This window comes from Harpegnathos saltator, unplaced genomic scaffold (genome assembly GCF_003227715.2).
Source record: "Harpegnathos saltator strain DR-91 unplaced genomic scaffold, Hsal_v8.6 scaffold360, whole genome shotgun sequence".
Lineage (NCBI taxonomy): Eukaryota > Metazoa > Arthropoda > Insecta > Hymenoptera > Formicidae > Harpegnathos > Harpegnathos saltator.
In genome coordinates this window covers 2,597-24,980 of record NW_020230162.1, presented here as the reverse complement: position 1 = coordinate 24,980, position 22,384 = coordinate 2,597, and the positions used below count along the sequence as shown (strand labels likewise).

General features: G+C 48.3%; 2 protein-coding genes across 7 annotated transcripts in view; both read right to left on the bottom strand.

Annotated features, from left to right (window-relative positions):
* Positions 1 to 12,941, bottom strand: part of Pkn (serine/threonine-protein kinase N) — a 37,813-nt gene extending 24,872 nt beyond the window's left edge. For 3 of the 5 annotated variants that reach the window (XM_025300406.1, XM_025300405.1, XM_011150185.3), the window contains exons 1-4: positions 12,423 to 12,941; positions 8,601 to 8,949; positions 5,643 to 5,771; positions 3,766 to 3,967 (exon numbers count right to left, since the gene is read on the bottom strand). In XM_025300406.1, coding sequence (XP_025156191.1) covers positions 3,766 to 3,967; positions 5,643 to 5,771; positions 8,601 to 8,717 — 448 coding nt within the window. In that variant the 5' untranslated portion in view covers positions 8,718 to 8,949; positions 12,423 to 12,941. Of the gene's footprint in view, positions 1 to 1,103; positions 1,680 to 3,765; positions 3,968 to 5,642; positions 5,772 to 8,600; positions 8,950 to 12,422 lie in introns of those variants that run through there. The other 2 variants (XM_011150184.3, XM_025300409.1) reach the window with 2 other exon arrangements.
* A 250-nt stretch (positions 12,942 to 13,191) lies between these two features.
* On the bottom strand, positions 13,192 to 16,257 carry Cog6 (conserved oligomeric Golgi complex subunit 6). 2 transcript variants are annotated; one of them, XM_011150177.2, is made up of 10 exons: positions 16,121 to 16,252; positions 15,885 to 15,976; positions 15,417 to 15,691; positions 15,199 to 15,343; positions 14,905 to 15,116; positions 14,594 to 14,817; positions 14,127 to 14,518; positions 13,892 to 14,053; positions 13,577 to 13,738; positions 13,192 to 13,514 (listed from the first exon to the last, which is right to left on the bottom strand). In XM_011150177.2, exons 1-10 carry the CDS (start codon positions 16,155 to 16,157, stop codon positions 13,281 to 13,283), a joined length of 1,935 nt encoding a protein of 644 aa, XP_011148479.2. In that variant the 5' UTR covers positions 16,158 to 16,252; the 3' UTR covers positions 13,192 to 13,280. The 2 variants fall into 2 exon arrangements, with proteins under 2 accessions (XP_011148479.2, XP_011148480.2); XM_011150178.3 differs by lacking the exon at positions 13,192 to 13,514 and having other exon boundaries at positions 13,885 to 14,053; positions 16,121 to 16,257.
* Between the last annotated feature and the right edge of the window lie 6,127 nt (positions 16,258 to 22,384).

Here is a 22,384-nt window from a genome sequence, read left to right as displayed (position 1 = left end):
CGCTCGCATTCGATAAACTGCACTTCATAAATTCGTGCGGTATCGCGCGCCCGGACAATAAAGCCCGCGCGCGATCGATTCGCCTCGTAAAATCTAGCGGAATTTTACGGACGGCACGTATCGCGCGCCCGGCTGTGATTCATCTCGGGGCTTTCCCCGCGCGAGTGAATACACGCGATAATCCGCGCCAACTGCGCGAGACAGCAACCGAGGCCGGGCCGAGTGTACGATAAATTATGTCCAAATGGAGCATACGCGACAGATCTTGTCCTACTCGGCGAATCGCGTCGCGACTCGCTTGGTTCTTTCGCGCGCGCGCGCACGCACGCACACGCACACATACACACACGTGCGGATTTATACCTGTGCTTCAGACAAAAAAGGGATCAATGTCCATAGCGCCGATGTGTTTCTCTCTTTTCGCGCGGAAGTTCCCGAAATTGTACGCGCGATATTTCAACGGTCAAACGGCACACGATTCACGGCTCGAACTCAGCGCGTGTATATTTTAGGGCCTCGAAAAATCGCCGTCGTAAAAAATCTCATCCTGCGAGAGGATCTCCGGCACCGAGGATCGCCCGAAAGTTCCCTCTCCGACGCACCACTATACGTATCCGAAATTGGGTTCGAGAGGGTCCCGACAGGTAGTCTCCGCGGAGATCAGGCCCGGGCGGTCGAGCAGGAAAGAGAGAGAGAGAGAGAGAGAGTGAGAGAGAGACACAGTGAGAGGGAGGGAGGGAAGAGGGAGGAGGATCGAGAGGGTTTCCCCCGTGAGCGCCGGCGATGGAATGCGAAATCGTGGCTTCGGTTCGGCTCGGTCCAGGCCGTAACGCGATCTCGATCCACGGCGAGAAGCACGAGGTGGTCGAGAGGAGCTGGGAGAGCGAGCTTCGGGGCTACGTACGCACGTGTAACGGTACCTTCGCAAACGAACGAGCGAGCGAGCGAGCGAGCGAGCGAACGAACGAGCGAGCGAGCGAACGAACGAGCGAGCGAGCGAGCGATTCGATCGTCTCTCCTCTCTCTCATAATGTGCACTCTCGATCGCGCCGCGTCTCTTCGATACACGCAGAGTTTTCGCCGTCGTACGCGTTATTACGCACAATATGACACGCGTCATTTCCCGCCTCGCCTCGTCTCTCGGCAGGACTGGAAAGTGAAGGAGCAGTCAGTGCCTGCGCGTTGCACCTTCTCGCCATCCTCGCGAGAGATCCGAAGAAAGGAAATAGGAGCGCGCGCGCGCGAGCCGCTCGACTTTCTCTCGATCTCGATCGTTTCGGCTGAACGCGAAGATCGCGACTCTCTCGTGCCGCGCACGGCAACAATCGGCGATCTCGCTCTCGGGAGCTCGTCTCCTGAGACGAAGAACGCAGCGGAGCTCGAGCTGATATTTCTCGATTTTTCGATGACTAGCGTCGATAAATGGCGGTCTCGGGGCCGCGTACGCGGCCTGCACGAAGGAGACTGAATGAGACACCACCCCCGAGGCAATGCGCTAGAGAACCCGAGGACCGTGCGATGATGACTGACTTAACTGGAGGAACGGATAGATCATCGGAGCCCGCGGTATAAATAGCCGCTGCCACTTACCGTCAATTCAAAGCGGGTGCAAGTCTGTGTAGTTTCTCCGTGCGTACAGAGAGGCTGACGAGACATCGAGCAGCCACGACGACGACGACGACGAGCTGCTCGGTGTTAACGCAACGGAAAGACGCTCTCGCCCGAGAGAGAGAGAGAGAGAGAGAGAGAGAGAGAGAGAGAGATGGACGACGTTTTTCCTCCGAGAGCCACAGGCTAGATTAGCCAATTGATGATGACGCGCGGGATGATCGCGTGGAAGCTCGCCCGTTAAGGAGTAATCGCGACGAGCTGACGCGCGAACGCAATTTCTCTCTCGACCGGGTCTCCGAGGAGCCTCCAAGAGGCCTTCGAATAACCTCGTTAGGTAGCCTTCGCGTGTCTCTCTCTCTCTCTCGTCGACGCGACGAAACGTCAAAGATGCGAGATCACGCCGCCGATCGAATCTGCATCGCGCGACGGTCCGGCGCGAAACGCGACACAATACCGAGGGGGTCACGACCGGCCGATTACAAAGAATTCCGTTAATCGTTCCTAATTTATGGGAGGGGGGCATTTGGAGGCGAAGAGCAGACGCGGGCCCTGCAGACAATAATCGCCGTTCCTTTGTCGCTGGTCGTGGAACCGGCAGCAGCCTGCGCGTGCGACTGAGCGCCGTTTTAAGCCTCGCGTGTGCGAGTCCGGTCAGATAGAATCGCACGAAGCCGCCGTGTTTCCCGTTTTTTCTCCCGTGTTTTTCTCTTATCTCTATTTCTCGCGCGATAAACTATCGGCAGACAGATCCACGTGAACGGACGGAGAGTAATCTCGGCGGAGTCGTGGCCCGATTAAACTTTCATTCTGAAATCCCTCTTCAGAGGGACTTCACAAAGGGCGCTTCAAGGGTTCGCTTTGAGAGGCTCTCTCCAGACGTCGGGCGCGTAAAACGTCAAGAATGAGCGACGACGTCGTTACTTTGATATCGAAGTGTTATTAACTCTTGTCACGCCTTGACCGTTCGTTCGGTCGATCGATCGACGACGAACGGTATTAATATACGCAACTCGCTATATTTATCCCATTGACCGTCCCCTCTTTGTAACGTTGAGGAGTATTTGGGTTCGCATCTAACGTATCGCGGGTGTGATATATCGATCGATGAGTCAGAGACTTCGACGTCGACGAGATACGCTCGATTTGTCAACGCTAATAGCGACGTGAGGCGCTGGCGGTGGCGACGTCGACGTCGTCGTCGTCGTCGTCGTCGGCATGCTCGGGCGAGCTTTATAAAAGACCAAAGACGTCGTCTCGACGCCTCGTTAGCGGGTGGGGTTATTAAGTGCCTCCTCGTTAACAACGCAGAACGATCGTTAGCGCGGTAGGGAGCTGCGTGCCGGAACATTAGCTATTACCACGGTGTATCGATACGTAATCTATGAGCAGCAGAGCCACGGCGATAATTACCGCGCGAGCGCGAGCGAGCCGCCGCGCGTTTTTCTTTCCTGTCGCTCGAGAACGCGGTATCGCGGCGAGCGCGCTTTCCTGAAATTGGATAGAATTCCTCGGCGTCCGACGCCTGCCAACTGCGCCCTGATCACCGGATACGCGCGCTCGTGGGAAGCGGATTCTTATTGTTTTTCTGCACTTTGTTTCCTTCGAAACCCTTCTGAAGTCCGTGTCAACGACCCTGTTTCGGAGACCCACAGCGAACGTTCAAGCGTCTTTAACCCTTCGCGGTCCTTTCGAATTCCCCTGGCGGCGGCGGCGCCCAGCGCTCCCGGCTTCAATTCCGCTGCCTGACCTCGGTATCAGACACCGAAGTTTGCGGATCAGGGATTAGAGTTGGACGAGTCAACTTCTTTCGATTTCCGGCTTCTTCTTACCTCGCCTCGAACAAGTTTCAACTTTCGATCCGCAGTTCTCGATCTCCGATATCGAGCAATCCGATTTCGAGTCTCACGAAGAGTGAGCCGGACTTACAGTCGTCTTGCCGCTCGGATTGCCGTCGCGATTGTCCGCGACGTCGAATAGAGCTCGCGAACGACAGGGTGCTGATCGACGTTGCTCGACCTACGATGGCGATGCGACGTTCGCGTCGCACAAAAGCCTTTTAAAAGCCCTGCTCCGTTTGATTCACGCTCGGTCAATGCTACGCTACGCGCAGCGAACGCGAAGATAGCATCCGAGCCATGCGCGGCATCGCCTTACCTTGACCGTTGGAGTGATTCTGCTGCGGCGATTGGGGCTGGCCCTGTGTCAGTATAATTTGACTCTCGAGCTGCTGCAGCTCGGCCTGGAGCTCGTTCAGCTTGCTGTTCGACTTCTTCACGATCGTCGCTACGTCGGAGAGGGCCTTGCGATCGGTCGCCACTCCCCTCAGCTTCTCCGCGCCGGCTTTTATCTTCAGCTCCTGCGACAAAGCGGAAGAATGACTGATCAACGAGAGGGAAGGCAGGGGGAGACGACGTGAATTCGCGAGAACGCGCTCGTCGGCCCGGACGAATGACGCCATCTTCACGAGCTTCTTGGCGAACAGAGAGAAAGAGAGAGAGAGAGAGAGAGAGAGACGCGGAGAATTTATGATTGTCAATAATTTATTACCACGCGGACTTATTCCGCGGGAATTTAATCGCGGAGCGATTCATCATGCTCGACCTGTCGCTCGCTTAGAAGCGCGTCCATCGCTCGATGCCGCTCCTTCGCGTGGCAAATGAGACGTAAAATTACACACGTGTCCAATAATACCCCTCGGCGTGTATCCTTCGATTCTATCGGCGGGTGTACCGCGCAGTTACCGCGGGTTTTCATGGTGTGAGTCAGCCGCTCGTATATTTCCACCGTCTAAACTGGAACGCGCCGGCCGATGAGGTTGCGTCGAGCGAAAACAATTATTTAGGACGAGGTGCTACTTCTTATGTGGAGAAGGAGGGAAAGAGAGAACCGCACGATACATAGAGTCTAAATCGATTTCCACGACGCTGTGAGTATATGCGTGTGTGTGTGTGTGTGTGCGCGTGTGCGTGTGCGAGAGCTAAAGCTAAACTGCAACGACGCACGGTCGGTGCGCCGTTTGCGACAGATAACGCGGCGCGTAATGCGACCGTTTATGAAAATGCGCCGCCTTAAGAAAACCATCGCGCTACACGCGACTCTATTTCGCAGCGGATCTATTAACGGTAGGCACCGGTTAGACGGCGTGAGAGTGTCTCATAAAGGCGTGTAGCGAGTACCGGGAGATGGAACGAGAGGAGGAAAAAAAGAGAGACAGCGAGAACCGGGGCGAGAGAGAGAGAGAGAGAGAGAGAGAGAGAGAGAGAGAGAGAGAGAGAGGGAGGGAGAGAGAGAGAGAGAACGAGCGATAGAGAGACAGACAAGGAGAGGCGCGGCGGCGGACGCGAAACTCGTTTCTAGAGTCGCGCGCGAGTCGCAGAAACGTTTCCTCGGACCACCCTCGACTTTCCATTCGCGGCGTGATATAGGACGCGCGCCCGGGCGCATCCGGAAACCGTAGATCATCGATTGGTTATTACGCGATGCACTCGCACATGAACGGCGCGGATGCGGAGGGGGAGGGACGGCTGGGTCGAAACGCGCGGGAGGAGTGCTTGCAAAACTTGATCCACGCTGTTTTCCCACAGACGCGTTCTCCACGCGAATACCACGGACGTCAACGAGTCGTTCGGCGGGAGGTGCGTTCCCATCGATTATGATTATGGAATCAGCCTAAGTCGAACCCGCACGGATCAGGCACACCCTGACCCCTCCCGCCATCGCCGACAGACGTCTATTATCTCTCCGCGGCTGGCGAAACGCGATAAAAAAAGGAAAAAGAGATATCGAGGACGAGAGCGAGTTAAAGTAGCGAGTCGCGAGATTGACTCATGAATACACGAATAATGAGTACTTTATATCGCGATTATATCACCGAGAAAAGAAAGAGCAGCGATCCCGGATGCGACAGAGGGAAAGGAAGAGGGAGGAAAGGAGGGAGGCGGGGAGGAAGAGCACCGCGGTAGAAAAAAGAGCGCGAGGAGAAAAACGGAGCTTCGGAGAAGCCGCACGCTTCGGAACGAAACTCAGCATACCTTGCGTATTTCTCGGCGTATGTGCTCCCGAAGCACATCGAGACGGACCGGCAAGGGCACCTGGTCGCTGCTGGCCACTCCATACTTGCTGGACAGTTCGTAAAGAACTGGGTGCCTGATGTTATCGCCCTGAAACAAACAGCGAATACGTCATTGACGATTGACGTTATTGACTATGTGCGTGACGTGGCGGCCGAAGATATCGGCGGCGAGCGAGCGGGCGATAAGGACGATTGCTCATCTTTTAATTAATTTGAATTACTTCCTCGCTCGACGCTGGTCGGCGGCGGGGTGAGCTGAGATTTCAACTTCGGCATACTCTCGCGCACGCGACGAATCTACCCGCGCTTCGTCGATTCTTTCTTTCTCATCGGGTATATTTGCCTGAGACAATCGCAACGCGGCGATCTGGCGAGAGCACAACTAACGATTAACCTTTAGAGGACCGGGGTGGCTTCTATAGGAGCCACTAACAAACTCGAAAACTCTACGCGACATGATGGTTACATATATATATACACATTTTCCGCGAAAAAAATTGTAAATTTTAAAGGAAAAATGCCGATCCTCTAAAGGTTAACGAGCGATACCGCCGTTCTGGATCTCACATCGACCATTTGTGAACGATCGTCTCTCGGCGTCACGCGTAAGCCGCTCTTCCGATCCCCGCGAATGATCGAGCGAGGAGACCTCGCACTGGCGCGCCTCAAGCTTGAGATAACAACCCGGCGGAAATTGCACTGTAAATATCGACGCGACGGTGAGGAGGTATTCAGCCAGACCGACGAAACATCGCGAAATACTCGGCAATCGGAAACCGTCTGGCGCGCCGCGCAACACACGGATGCACACACGGGATGTGCGCGCGTTCTGTGCGTCTGCTCGACAGAGTGAGATACACGCGGATACAAACGCTAGACAAAACACGCGAAAGGGGAAAGTATCGATCTCGTGTGTCGGCGAGAGAGAGAGAGAGAGAGAGAGAGAGAGAGAGAGAGAGAGAGAGAGAGAGAGAGAGAGAGAGAGAGAGAGAGAGAGAAAGAGGGAGAGCGCATCATCTATCGCTGGCGAACCAACGTCGATAACCCGTCATTGGGGAGTCATGGGAGTCGTGATTCGATTATGATAGTTGGGATATTGAAACATTCACGAGAGATGTTCGATCAGCTGCTACAACGGACGCCGTGTCACCTATTTCGAGCGTGACGCGAGGAAGGTGATTCTCGACGATGAATATGATACGGGACGCAAGAAACAAAACATCGTACAGTGTTGCGAAATCTCCAAATAGTGGCCATAAATCATATTGTCGCTATAATGTATTATAGTTGAATGAAAAGCATATTATATTGTAAATACTAGTATTTTATCACTAAAATAACATGTTTTTTAATATTATTATTTTATTTTTTACTTTTTTATTTAAAAAATTTTTTGTTTCTGTTTGTCTTTTATTTTTTTTTAATTTTTATCTCTGTTTTTTATTTTATATAACAATCAACCAAACAAAATATTTTATAAAACTATTCGTTATCCGAAACTGCATTTGCTACAATTGGATTTGCAAGCAATTCAATAACTTCTTTAGGGAAGGGATCGGCTTTTTTATTTGAAACTTTTTTTAAAGATGAAATGATCGGATCTGAGGAAAGAAGAAGTCTTTTAAATAAATCTTCATTCGTCGCAATTGTCGAGTTTTTTCTTGTACGATACTCTCTCATATCTCTACAGTCTTTATTTTTGCTATTGTTTACTACATTATTTAATTAGAGCTTAAACATTATTATTAATTATTATATTTGTATTTAATATTAACAAAATTAACTAGAATAAAAGATTTGGATAGAGAATATAATTTTTGTGTTGAACAATATTATCTGCAGTAGAGCGTCTGACCGTAAGCGCACTGAATGTCGAATTCTGCTCATGAAATTTATCATATTTTTGTAAGCGCTAGATATCGCTCTTTCTACCTTTGCATAAGGATTAATAGATATTTTATCTTTATTTTCACAAAGGTACAACATGGTGCGAAATGATGCAATTTTTATATATCACGATATAAATGATTAACTATATATAAAAAGTGAGACCTGTAAATCTAATTTTTATTGCATATACTTTCTAATATACTCTTTATTGGAAATAAAACTACATAGATGAGATATTAAACAGGAAACGTCATTTTCATGATAAAAAATTGTTTCAACGCAAAATCAGTTATATCATTTGGAGGGTTATAACCCAGCTATTCTTTACTTCGCATCACGTGTACATTTGAATTCACTTATCTCCGTGATACAAATGGATTTCATCAAAATGTTACTACAACTTATTAATTTGGACCTTTTAGAAAATATATTGAAAACGGGAACCGAAAATTTCGTTCTTCATTTTTTCCTATTTTGGCCACGTTTAGCGATTCCTGCAACACTGTGCGTCGTGGAGAAGTCGCGCAGAGGGCTCGATTTCGCATGCTAATCTATCAATTTCTTATCGTCCTTGAACTTCCGATCCTGCTTGGGTCTTTAAACGATTCCGAGCGTCCTTAAACAATTCCAAACGTGGCCAACGCACACTTTACCCGTAGCACTCATCTTTGCATCGTATCAGCATCAAGTACAAGGAGAAAATGTTCCTTTTGCACAGAAGAAAGAAAAATAGAAAGAAACATAATACACTACCATTCAGAGACGACATCACACGAGCAGGCAAAAAAGAAATTACATACTTGCGAGTTAATTGAAAATTCTTAGCGTGCTCAGAGATAAACGCATTACTCGTTGACAGATACCGACGTTCAAAGACACAAAGTCTCGTTCTTGCGCAGAATACAATACCCCGGTGTCGCGAGAATTCTTGAAGGACGCCCGTGTCGCGAAGAGACCCGAGACTACGGCCAGAAATGACTAACGACGAAATTACTAATGACTAAAACGATGCGCTAATACGACATACCGCGCAGGGCGCGATGCAAGCCCGGAAGTACTTCGAGCTGGACACTTTGGCCAACGGCACGCATTTGATCGTGCTCGTCGATTTCCCCTTCGCTCTGCCCACGCTGATGAACGACATTGTTCCCGTGGCCGCGCGCGCGAGACGACTTTCACGGCCTAGACAGAGGCTCGCACGACGCTATCGTTGTTCTCTCAAAGCGCGCGTCACCGTTGGTCACTGTTCGGATCGTCGTCGTTGTTGTTGTTGTTGTCGTCGTCGTCGTCGTCGTCGTCGTCGTTGTCGAGGCAGCGGCGGCGGCGGCGGCGGCGGCGGCGAGAGACTCACATCTCGCGGAGGGAGATAATCGTTTCTAATAACACGTCACGCCACTAAAATTCAACACGTCGAACAACAAGCAAACAAGACAAACCACCGCGCGCGCGCGCGGTTAATCACCACCTGAATCACTGTCGGAGCGGAGCGGTAATCTCCGGGGCCTGCAACTGCGCGCAGGTAAACGTCAACCACCTGTTGCCGGCGAAAATCTACGATATCGGCTGTTCACATCTCCGCTGACCGCGAGATTTCTCCTCTCTCTCTCTCTCTCTCTCTCTCTCTCTCTCTCTCTCTCTCTCTCTCTCTCTCTCTCTCTCTCTATTGCTCTGCTGTTTCCGCGTTATCGCGACACTTGCAAAACACAACGACGAGCGCACGCGTCTTCACCATGTCGCGAGCGCGAGACGTGTGGAACACCTTCGTGAATTTGAGCATCGGTAATACAGCTAAGAAGAGAGACAGTGCCGGTGGCGTTATCTCTTATCAGCGATCCCGATAACAGTGACTCTCAAACCCCGTTCGTCACGTTCGCCGCATTCGCGCGAAACAGCAAGGGGCTCCTCCTCAGAGGCTCCTGCTTAAAGGACACACGCGTGTTTACGCGGAGCTCTCTCGATCGTGATTTGCGCGATTCATCACGACTCGAAGAACGACAGCCGGAAGAGGGGCCCCGGCCGTGTGCAGATAACGATTGACCTCCCGCTTCGTGCAACTTTCCGCACGATCGTGCCCCTTTTTCTCTCCTTTTCCCTCGCGCGACCGCGCGAGGGACTCAATTTCAGCGGAGGGGAGCTGGCGGAGAGGGACAAGTGCGCCAACGTAACCGATGTTATCTGCATTCGTCGGAACTACCGTGCGATAAGCGGCGTCGAGTGACTGCTGGAGCGTTAACGCGCTTCAAAGTCGCCGCGCACGAGATCTCGCGAACGATGTCTCATTCACGAATCGGCCGCGCGTGAATTACGTAAATCCGATATCCCCGCGCAGCTGATGCTAAAGCGCGTTGCCAAGCGGAGGAGCGCAGGAAATGACGAGAGAGAGAGAGAGAGAGAGAGAGAGAGAGAGAGAGAGAGAGAGAGAGAGAGAGAGAGAGAGAGAGAGAGAGATCCTCGGGACCGTCTCTCTTCGCGGAGAATGAAAGTACGTCTAGATATATTAATTTAGAGCGCCGTGGGAGCGCGCGCAAGAGAGAGAGAGGGAGAGAGGGGCCCGGGGAAAATGTACGCGCGCGCTCATGCACGCGTACACGCACAGCGACGTGCGATCTATTTTCACGCATTTTCATTTGCAGCGATATTCGCATCGCGCGGCGCGGTGCGAATCAATAATCCCGGCAGGTTGACAGACATGACGCGAACCCTTTGCGGCTGAACGATTACGCACGTCAGGAAACGAATAAATGAACGCGTTCTCTGATTCATGTCTATCTCTGCGCCCGCAATGGAGAATTGTTTTTTAATGCACGAGCGAGAGAGAGAGAGAGAGAGAGAGAGAGAGAGAGAGAAGGAGCGAGCGCGAGTCGTGACGTCAAGTCGGATCTGGCAAAATCGCGTAACGCCGCGATAACATCGAATTATCTTACCCGACGTCAATCCGCTATCGAGCAATTAACGCACGTCGAAGCCGAGAATGGGACAAATCAATCCGGGTCGTCGGGCGTTCCGCGAAAGATCAAGTGTGCTCTTCCGCAATGTTACGCGATTCTGCCGAACGGAGACGCTGCGGGAAAGAGAAGGAAAAAATGGACGATGCGTATCCTCCTCGCAGTTGTCACGTAGATGACGTCAAGTCTATCGGCCGGATCTGGCGGACGGAGGTATCCGTAGGCGTGTTCTGTAACTTTCGACGACGAATGTGTGCTATCGCTACGTCGACGCTGCGCATCTTTTCCGCCATGCATTGTACCTGCGCAACGACAATATGTAACGATAACTCTCTCGGTTCTCATCGCGGAAGTCGCAGAACAGGTGACAGAGAGCCGCTGTCCGCCGGTGTCGACGGAAGGTGTTCGCGCGCGCCCGAATCTCTTTACCGTAAACAGGCCACGGAAACGCGAAGGTTCGGCGAGAGGGGAGCGGAGGGAGGGACGCGGTGGAGTGTCAGCTGCCGATCGCCCGGCCGCACGATGACGTATCGTCAGCGGATTCCGACCTGTGACAGCACACCGCCACACGCTCGTAACGACACGCAACGACGCTCTCATCGGCCGATGATCCATTTCGCGACGCCACAGGACGATCGCTCTTCGGACGGATCCCCGCGGATCTCCCGTCGCGTCCCGCCGATAATCGCCGGCTGAGGGGCAGCAGGCAGGTGTTACCGGGATGCCCGACGCCCAGGACCGAGCGGAAAGTCGGGCCGAGAGACCGGTTACACCGAGACGCCGATTAACGCCGGGCTTCGTAAAACGACAACAACACCGGGAGTGAAACCGGTATCGTTTCGACGAGTCGGAGTTTCGACGCCGCGGGCCGCCGCCGCCGCCGCCGCGCGGAGGTGTTTACTCGCGCGGCGCTCCAGCGGCCGGGAGTTCGCTCTTCTCAAAATTACACCGCAGAATCATGAGAGCCAAGTCGGACATGGGAATCGAGCAAACGGGCCGGCCGGATCGTACCTTGTTAGCTCTCCTTTTCTTTCTCTCTCTCTCTCTCTCTCTCTCCCTCTCTCTCTCTCCCTCTCCCTCCGACTCCCTCTCTCTTTTCTCTCTTGCTTTCTCGTCGACGTCGGGCCCGTAATCTAAGAAGCTACCGCTAAGCGAAGTCAATTAAGCGACATGGTCTGTGCAACTGGATGCTGGTTGTACCAGCCGGTCGGCTAACCGTCGCCGAGTGCGTTTTCTCGGTATGCTCTACGCGGTAAACAGCGTAGACATAGTCTGCGGAAGAAGGGGGCGAACGAGCGAGCGCGGCTCGTCGAGCGGAGTCAATTAACCCAGACGGTCGTCGGTGCAGGCCAAGAGTGGGACCAATACATGGCAGACAGGCAGGTAGGTAGGTAGGTAAGAAATCGGATGCATATCAGGTGTGCACGACCAAGCCGTCACGCCTGGTTTAGCGCGACCGAGAGCGCTCGCTCGCTCGCCGCACGCTCGTCGCGACCCACGAAAACCGCGTCGGTCCCGCCGTCGTGCTCCGACGGGAAAGAGCCTGCTGTCGGGCCCCGGGGTACAAGTGCACGTACGTCACGAGCAAACGGACAAACGAACGAATGAACGAACGAACGAACGAGTGAGTGAGTGAGCGAGCGAGCGAGCGAGCGAGCGAGCGAACGGACGAACATGCGAGCGAGAGCAGGACGGAGGCGGAAAGGTGGGAACGTTCAGGGACAACGGAAACGTCGCGAACGCGTCGCGTCTACCGGGAGAGACGCGCGATATATTATGGCGCCCGTCGGGGACCCAGGGACCCAGGGGTCCGTCGAGGCGACGCCGAGCGGCAGCTCGCGAAGAGAGCGTACATCCGCCTCTCTCGATGGACGGATGACGATGATGGGAGCCGCGAAACTCACCTGATAATAGTTCGATTCCGCCATCTTGCTCCCGCACTCTCGTATACGCTGCTTCCACTCACTCACTCACTGCTTTCTATCCGTCCTTTGTGCGCGTCGTGGCCGGCAGGAGAGGTGGTGGTCCATGGTGCGTTTGATCGCGCGCCGGAATGATATTTTCACTGCGTGCTCCGCGTCGGCGCCGTGCTCGCCGCCGTACGGCGCCGCGACATTTCGCGCGTGCTAAGGATGCGATGTCCGAAGGAACGCGCGTCGCGTCGCGCGCGTCGCGTCAGCGAGAGCTTCTCCGTCCACCGAGCGTCCGCGCGGGGATACCGTCTGAGCGACACCACCGTCGTCTACGGTGGACGATGTCGGCGACGACGCTAAGACCAGGAGGTTGCCACCGCCGCCGACGATCGAGCCGTCGCGCACTACCACACAGGTGGATGAATGAAAGATGCGCGGCGCTCGCGGACAAAATGCGAACACAACCACATTCCACCGCACCGGACTGTCGACTGACTTCGGGCGGCCGGGCCAATCGCCGCGCAAGGCGCGTGCGCGCAGGTCTCTCGCGTTGTCGATGACGTTACAGCGCGCGACCAATCACGGCCGCCTAGTCACCTGCGCTCGCCAATCGAACGCGCCAATCGCGTTCGTCGACGGAGTGAGGGATTCGATTCAGATTTGTTCGGTCGAGATTTCCCATACAGGAATTAATGACGTTGTTATGAAGTAGCTGGAGTGCTCTGGTGTCTAATGGATCCTACCCATAGACGGACATGTGTTATCCTTTTGATACGTTCGTTGTATTATTTAGCTATGTACATTATTCATGATATATAATGTCTAAATGGAAGCTCGTGGAACACGCGGTTATTGGGAAATCAGCATATGCAGTAGTTCCTCGGGCGTCCTGGAAAAGAGACTGCCAGCGTTTTGATACAAGTTCTTTGGATCGTGGCAGGCATCGTACAACTGCCTGTATATGGCTCCGATCACCTCGAACGATCTTCTCTGAGTGACTAACCGATGATTGTTACTCTGCAGCAAACTTATCTGTGGCAACAGTAGAACGTCCGGCATCACCACGAACGCCTCTAGTTTGTTCTGCAAAGAAGCGACGCGAGCAATTATGACACGTCTCGATTCGGACCAGACGAGTCACTTACAGTGAATTCCTTCACACTGAGGGCATCCATGCCGGGTATGGACGACAGTGGTCCCTGCTCGCGACCTTGTAGAATGGTGTACATCGAGCCCAAATTCAAGTGTGCCACCAAAGAACTAGCTTGTTCCGACGTAAGCGTGTCGATTTGCGCGTCCGATTGCGCCTGAAAAATCGTAACGGTGGATTGCAACGGTAGTCGGCGTCAGTTATCGAGAAATTTCTAAGCAGATACCAAGGGATGCAAGTGCGAAGCGGCGGAAATAGCGCATCGGTATATCACGATCGCGTCCGACTTTGATAAAAACTAACCAATCACCTGTAACCTTTCTAATCTCTGGTCCATGTATTCGTATAACGCCAAAGTGGATTGTATCTGATGCATGCAGTTGAGAAGATAGACAGCCATGTCCACCGTTGGCAACCTCGACGCAGTCTCGTTGACCTCTTGGAGTAACGGGTCGATGATGCACGACACGATCTGTCGAAGATCAGAAAATAATGCATGGTAAATGTAAGAATAAAGTACAATAAAATGTTTCCGTTAAACATACCTGCAGCATATCTCTTTCCCTGTCTTCAGCGATGCTAGCCACAGACAATATCTCGTTCAGCAGCGACAGCAATCTAGAGACGGATGGTGCAGGCACCAAATCGTTTCCCGGAGGTTCCGCACGCTCGCCGAGAGCGATCCTCGTTTCTCTCTGAAGTCTACTGAGGAAACTCTTTTCACTCTGAGCTAGTAGATCTAAGAGCGTGAGATCCAAGACACTGTCGGGTATCACCTGTTCAGTGATGGCACGGTAAAATCTAATCAAGGTTGTGACGGAGTACAATACCGTCGCTGGCGCTTCTGTGGATATGACGTGTTCTATTCTCGACTTCAAAGGATGGCATAAACTCTCGGTGATGTTACTCAACGCCTGTTTCACTTGATCCGACACATCTACGAGAGGTTAATAATACATTTGAACGTCTGAACGTGACGCGTTTTGTTAACTCAAAGGAAACAACTTCTCACCAGTCTTGTTGCAGCTTTTCACTAAAGTGAGAATATTCTCCTTTTCCACAGGAATCGCTTGATGCAGCCAAGCGAGCATATCGCCGACGTATCGCTTGGGATCATTGGCATGCATCTCTATGGGATTGGGTGTCCCGCCGAAACCCTCACCTAATGTTAACGCGTCTATAAAAGATCCCATCAAGGCGGTTCTTCTGGCTGCGCAGTATTCATCTAAAATGTACCTGGAAGAAAAATATATATTAATTTATAAGAGATAAATACGTGATTATTTAAAAATAAAGCTTGCAGCAAAATATCAAGGGTCTTACTTAAATAACACTGGCCTATCTTGTAGTTTGCTCATAGCCTTAATAAGTAATGGTGCCAAACGTTCATTTTCTATGTTCTTGCATTGAGTCTGTGTCCATCGGTAAAGTCTCTCTAGCGCAGCTTCTTGCAACAGTGTCATTCTCTGCATTATATCCAGTGCCAATGTCTGATATCCAGACTGCATCAACACTCTACATTTACTGTGAATATCCTGCATTATACCATGTAGACAAAGTTAAACAATATCAAATATAATTAGACTTATTAAAGAAAAATAACTTGTAATGTTCTACCTGTACTTTATTAACTATAGAGAAAAATTCCTCCGTTATAGGAGACTCTCTGGCTGAGCCATGCAAGATAGCCAATTCAGAGGTAGTTAGATGAAAGTTCTTAATAAATGCATTTGCAACTTCCTGTTGCATCGATAATGTTTGGCTAATGGTAAAAGCAAATGATAAGTCATTCTGATATCACAATTGTATGTTCCTGTATACAAATTTTTTCTTACTTTTCATTCTGGAGCTTTGTTGTATGTTCTATAAGTTGGGATGTTTGAGCTTTTGTAGCTTGCAAACGATTCGTCATAGACTGTACAGCCGTGTTCATGGCTAAAACATCTTGATAAACATCATCCAAAGAAGCCTTTACCTCTTTAAAGGCAGCCAGAAATTCTTCATTTATTGCTAAACTTCTTCTTTCTATTTTACTACGCAAATTGCGGCGAGAATTTAACGTATTTTCAGTGAAGAACGTCGACAATTCTTTCAAAGCTTCCAATGTGTCCTAAAATGTGTCTTACATTATATAAATTTTGATAAATTAGATTATATAAAATTTGATAACTACATATAATATTTATTATATATACCTATTATAATTAATACATGATTAATATTATAATTATTTAATAGCCGACATATATCGAATTATTCGCAAAATGAAACTGGCACACATAAGCGATTTGTTTATGACAAACCTTATCATGTTCCACTCTGGATTCCAACAATTTATTAACTCTTCGTACTAAAGCAGAGTTGATGCTTTTCTCGCTCATCATGGATTTATTTCCTAAAAAAGTTACGAATCTATTACGTTTGACAAATGTCAAAAAACAGCCATGTCAAATCAAGCACACGACACGTCAGTAATGTGCCATAGCAGGTTTAATCACGTGACAACTACAGTCTCTCTCAAAAGTTTGTCATTTCCGACCTGTATTAACAGAGAGAAACGAAAGTGGATGTTGCATCGTAGTTCCCCTCTCAAAATGGATGCAGATGGCGACCTTTCCCAGTGCGGAAAGTCGGTGTCGCAGAAAATGCCGTGTTGGCCGCTTTCAGGTTTCTCTCTGCTGGTATTAATTATCAAATGAATCTATTTGTTACTGAAAACCAGAGAGTAACCTGAGAGCGGCCAATACGACATTTTCTGCGACACCGACTTTCCGCACTGGGAAAGGACGCCATCTGCATCCATTTTGAGAGGGGAACTACGATAGTACATCAACTTTCAGGTCTCGGTGGTAAAATCTGCATATGGTGGAAGTCCATGCTATATCCACTTTCAGACGGTTTATGTCCGTGCTGCAATGACAGTTGCCATCTCTATGCCAGACTATGCCCGTGTGGTCTAAAAAGAGCGGGAGAGAGGGGGGGAGGAGCAGAAAAAATAAAAGTACGTATTAAATGTTAAATCTTCGAATATATATTGCCGTATCAAAGTCTCTTCTATAATAAACAATTTGACATGCATGGAGACGCATGATGTATCGTTGTCCGCGTCCCGTTCACTTCGTCTTGTTTTTTAATTCAGCATCCCGTCCGCTCCGGACATTCGCTCGTGGCACTGACAGTGGCCGTCGGTGAGCATTCGATCCGCTCGGAGGAGCACGTGTTATTCACGTAATTAACGTGACGAGACTCCGATTATAAATATCCCGCGAGTCGACGAAATATTTGAACTTTTAAAAAAAGCATCAAAGAAAATCACGTTAATGTTGTCATTGGTAAAATCTCACCCCGGTATATATTTTCTTATTTTCGAAATAAAAAAAGCCAAACGAATGCAATTAAATGTTATTTATCATCATTGAATATTAAATGAAAAGTAGAAGAGTTATTGCCCGCAGCGGATAATCTCCCTGTATAAAATGTCGAACTGAAACATATTAAAAAGTATTGACATTTTGAATACGTCTGAATTCTGCTTTCTGATCCGAAGAAAGGGAAAATAAAAAGTATTAGTTCCCATTAAATTTCACCGCGCTAAATGCGAGATGGCAGTAGTGAATGCTTCGCATTAACAAGGATTCAATTCGTTTCAAATATGCCTTGTATTCAATCGCAATCGATAATTTTTAAATGCGAACTTTCGTATTGAAAAATATTCACTTCTTCTCCTAATCGTTTTCGGATTCAGAGGCATACAAGATTTTCACGTTCTATTCCCCGTCGCATTAAAAAGTATTCACCCGCGATCCAATCTGAGAGCAGAATTCACGACAAAATCTCGTGAATGCGAAACAATACTTTTAAATACGACATTTTATACAGGACTAATATTTAATAAGAGCGCGACTAAATTCGCATAGGATGAAATTCCATTCTTTAACGCTACCATGACCTTTAATTATTGTCTGAAAACGGCGTCACAACAACTTACACTTTGTACAATTAGTTGCTAACACATTTTCTAATCGTATACATTCCTCTTTAATTAACATAAAGCTAACAAATGTCCGATGCTTCGACAGAGTAATTTTCTTTATTTTCAGTAATCAATAAATAGAGTGCATCAATATCGCGTACAGTTGAAAGGCCTCCTCGCATTCCCCTCGTCGTTCCGAAACCTTCGAGAAAACAAGAGATGCTCAAAGGTAAGTCTCTCTTGCTTCAACCGCCGCCGAGGCCCGCCAATGTTTACATCGCGCCGATTGTGTTGATCGGCTCGCGAACGACGACACTTTTTGCCCTTCGTATTATAATACTCGCGCGCCTCATGTATTCGACCTCATTCCATCAGCAGCAGCCGTGCGCGACGCTCTCGTCACTTCCGTCTCGTGTAATTAAAAGAAATATATCTCGTCGGTCCTCGAGATACTCAATCGGCATCGCGTCGGCATCTCATTCAATAACTCCACGGTCGAATCGCGAATATCAGCATTAGAAGTGTGAGCGAGTGAAATCCGGAGGACTTTAGCAGTCGAGAAGCAGAACGCCGGCAGCGATACGTCACGTTTCCAGGTATGTGGAATCATTTATTACGCGGGAGGTCTCCGATAACGAGAGCGTACGTTTGACGAATTTTCCGGAAATAAGAAGTCGGAATTTCACGCTCGGCATTCACAATCCGTCATCATCCGACTAGTAATCATCACTTTATGAATTTGCAATTACTCTCGTCAATCTCTGTCTGTCTATCTATTTATTGCGTTGTTGTATATAAAAGATATTGATCCAGACAGAGACGGATAACGGTCCATGAACGTGGATCTCGAATTCATCATGTTCTCAATCAAACATTCTGAATCATTCCCAATTCCTGTGTGAGAATATTGGTCTTGTGTAGAATATTCAATAGTCATATCGCTTCTTAGACTGCGACCTTTTTTGTTTTCGGTCAGCGCTTCTTTCAAGTTTGTTTACTCTTGTTACGGGATCTGAATTTAAATGTCCATCCGTAAAAGAATATTTTCGAGAGCACACAACTGTTGTCTTCGCTTCTTATTGTCATTTTCTTTCGTCAGTTCTTTCAAGAGCTCCTATCTAGACATTCAATGTCAATAAAGAAAAAAAATCGTAGCGAATATTCTCCACTCATCCCGACCAACCATTTTTTCTCAACCGCAGCTTACCAACCAAGAACGCTAAATTTTTGTTCCAGACGTTGCGGGAAGCAAGTCCGGAGGACGCGGATGCCGCACCGGAGGATCCGGTTCGGGCAGAGCAGAGTCGGCCGGAAGGTAAAGTTTACAAGTTTTCTACACATCTGTGTTCAACTCTTTACGATCTTTGCCTTTGTAACTTCTTCCTCATCAGCTCTCTTGAAAGCTTCAAGTCCCATTTAAATTTTCAATGTTGGAACAAAAATATAAAGATAAAAATTCCGTATCAAAATATATCCGTATTTTCGATCGGTTCCGATCAAAGATATTCTCTCTCTACCGCAGGTTATCAACCGGGAAAATTATTTTTCTGTTTCAGTTGTTGCGGAAAGCAACAGCAATCCGGTGGACGCGGATGCCGCACCGGAGGATCCGGTTCGGGCGAAGCAGAGTCGGCTTGAAGGTAAGTTTACAAGTTTACTATAGTCCTCTGTTTGACCCTTGGTGATCTAGAGCTGGGATATAATTTCCGGCTCGACTTGAATTACGATCGCAGAGGGTAAACTACTCTTTTACTCGCCCGCACTCGTTGGTCAAATCTGATGAGCAAATGTGAATTTTTTGTTACAGAGTTGAAGCGGAACGTGGCCGGCTCTGACTGCAAGTCGTTTCGGTGAGTCAAAATGAAAAAAAGAGTCAAAATGAAAAAAAGAGAAACAAAATTCTGCATGACGGATGTGGGACTAAAAAATATCGTTCGAGTCAATGCGAATTGCAAATAGATACTTGCATGTGTGTATTTGTGACGTTGAATAAAATATTGCTCGAAACAATCAGGGGATTACTTGATCGATAGCCTGCATTACATACAAGATTTAAAATACTGAATGATTCTCTTTTGATGTTCAGTCATCTGAATAAGAGAATATTCATATGTACAAACGCGACACCGACATCAGCTTCTTTATTTTTATTTTTCAAGCGGGCCGCAGAATTACTTAACGATTTAATTATTTGACAATATTCAATTGTCCGTATAAAATATATTCATACCTAAATGCCGATATCGTTAGCTACTTTTCTTTTATTTGCAAAACAGGCTGCAGAATTATTTGGCAATATTTGGCAATATTTGGCAATATTTGTCCATTCATCACAATCCCTATTGTCTCGAGTAGCGTATAATGCGCGTAGAAGTTGCGCCAGCGCACGCCGAGCTTGAGGTATCCTCGCTCGCGTGCCTCGCGACCGCGGTTGTCAATATACGCGTTTTTACTCGCCTTGCTAACAAAGAAAACTTAAATTCTCATTTCGCCAAAGTATCGCGAACGTAAGCTTCGTCGTGACAGAGCTATAATGCGTGAAAACTTTGCCCCGCTCCTCTCTCTTTGCGCTCCCTAAGGGGGGCCGGTTTCTGATTGTCTAATCTTTCCTCGCGTGCATTCGCGTCGCGAATATTTCACTCGTAGATATCGATAATCCCACATTTTCGCGACTTTTCAGACGCAATCGCGAAAAGCACCGTAAAAATCCGTTGGACGAGTCAATAAATTTTCACACGGTTCTTACTCCTCGCCGATCGAGTTTATAGAGTCCGTTTCGCAGCGCGCAAAAAGTTTCCACTGATGGCGAGTAAAACGTTCGTTAATTGATGTAAATATCGCCGTTCTAATACCGCATATCGACCGCGTCGCGGAAGTGTGATGAAAGTGTAGCGATCACCGTGGGACAAGCTGCAAGATGGATGTTGCGCGACATGGAGAGCGGCAGCGGACATGGACGGACATTGGTGGATCTGGTTGGATGCAACAGGACATCATCAATATCATCATTGGTGAGTGTCTGACTCAAAGCTCGCAGAAAGAACTTTTATTATTACTTTTATTATTACATTGTGCATGCCGCAAATTTGCATTGACTCTTGTAACGAAAAATATATTCCATGAATTATTGTCCTATATTATTGCGATATATTGTTGCCACATATTGTTGCCATATATTGTTGCCATATATTGGTGTCGTGTATTATTACCATATATTATTCCCATATATTGCCATGTATTCTCGCCATATATTATGGCCACTTGAAATCGCGCGACCAATCAAGAAAACTGAATTTATCGGTAATCGCAAAGGCGCGGCAGGCGTCATAAATGGATGTTAGCAGCCGGTCTCAGGGTTGACCGATAACAATACTGTTGCTGCAATTTAACTTTAAACAACAGCGGCCTCAGATCGCAAGAAACTTTTTTTCGCGGACTAACCTTTCGAACGGAATGTTCCCGAGAAGCGCTCTTGAGATAAATGGAAGTTATAAGCGAACCTCATCGATAGCATATTTAACCTTCGATATCTCCTATAGGTCTCAAAATACAGAAAAGCTCTTTTGCAATATAGTTCTAAATTAACCCTATTTTGACCATAAAGTTCGACTTCAATTCAAAGTAGAAACGGAGATATTAAAATCAAAAGTTACACATTTTAACTTACCATATTTCCTAAACGGTTCAAGATACAGGAACGCGCTCTTGTCACAATGTAATCCTATACCAACCCTAATCTTACCATAAATTTCCACTCTCAATTCCCAGTAGAAACGGAGATATCAAAGGTACAAGATGGAAAACTTTTACCTTCGATATCTCCTAAACGGCTAGAGTTACAGGCCCGTTTTTTGCACCAAAATGTAGTCTACTAAAAACCCTACATTTCACCATTAATTACGACTGTCAACTCCCAGTAGAAGCGGAGATATCAACAGTGAAAGGTTGGAAAACTTTAACCTTCGATATCTCCTAAACGCCTAGAGATACAGGCCTGTTTCTGGCACAAAAATATAGTCCTCGCAAAACCCTACATTTTGCCGTAAATGGCGACTCTCTACTCCCAGTAGAAGCGGAGATATCAACGGAGAAAGGTTGGAAAACTTTAACCTTCGATATCTCCTAAACGGTTAGAGATACAGGCTTCGGACAGGTACCAAATTAAAGCCCTTTCAAAACCCTACATTTTGGACTACATGGACGACTCTCTACTCCCAGCAGAAGCGGAGATATCGACGGATGAAGACTGGATATCGACGGAGAAAGGTTGGAAAACTTTAACCTTCGATATCTCCTAAACGGTTAGAGATACAGGCTTCGGACAGGTACCAAATTAAAGCCCTTTCAAAACCCTACATTTTGCTCTACATGGACGACTCTCTACTCCCAGTAGAAGCGGAGATATCGACGGAGAAAGGTTGGAAAACTTTAACCTTCGATATCTCCTAAACGGTTAGAGATACAGGCTTCGGACAGGTACCAAATTAAAGCCCTTTCAAAACCCTACATTTTGGACTACATGGACGACCCTCTACTCCCAGTAGAAGCGGAGATATCGACGGATGAAGGATGGATACCGACGGAGAAAGGTTGCAAAACTTTAAAATTCGATATCTCCTAAACGGTTAGAGATACAGGCTTCGGACAGGTACCAAATTAAAGCCCTTTCAAAACCCTACATTTTGGACTACATGGACGACTCTCTACTCCCAGTAGAAGCGGAGATATCGACGGAGAAAGGTTGGAAAACTTTAACTTTCGATATCTCCTAAACGGTTAGAGATACAGGCTTCGGACAGGTACCAAATTAAAGCCCTTTCAAAACCCTAC

What these genes read in the sequence shown, in the direction of transcription:
- Cog6 (XM_011150177.2), bottom strand. Translation starts at nt 16,157, where the DNA reads ATGCAACATCCACTTTCGTTTCTCTCTGTTAATACAG. An exon ending in GTTTCTCTCTGTTAATACAG is followed by an intron (nt 15,977 to 16,120) that starts GTCGGAAATGAC and finishes TAACTTTTTTAG; the next exon opens with GAAATAAATCCATGATGAGC. An exon ending in GATAGGCCAGTGTTATTTAA is followed by an intron (nt 14,818 to 14,904) that starts GTAAGACCCTTG and finishes TTTTTCTTCCAG; the next exon opens with GTACATTTTAGATGAATACT.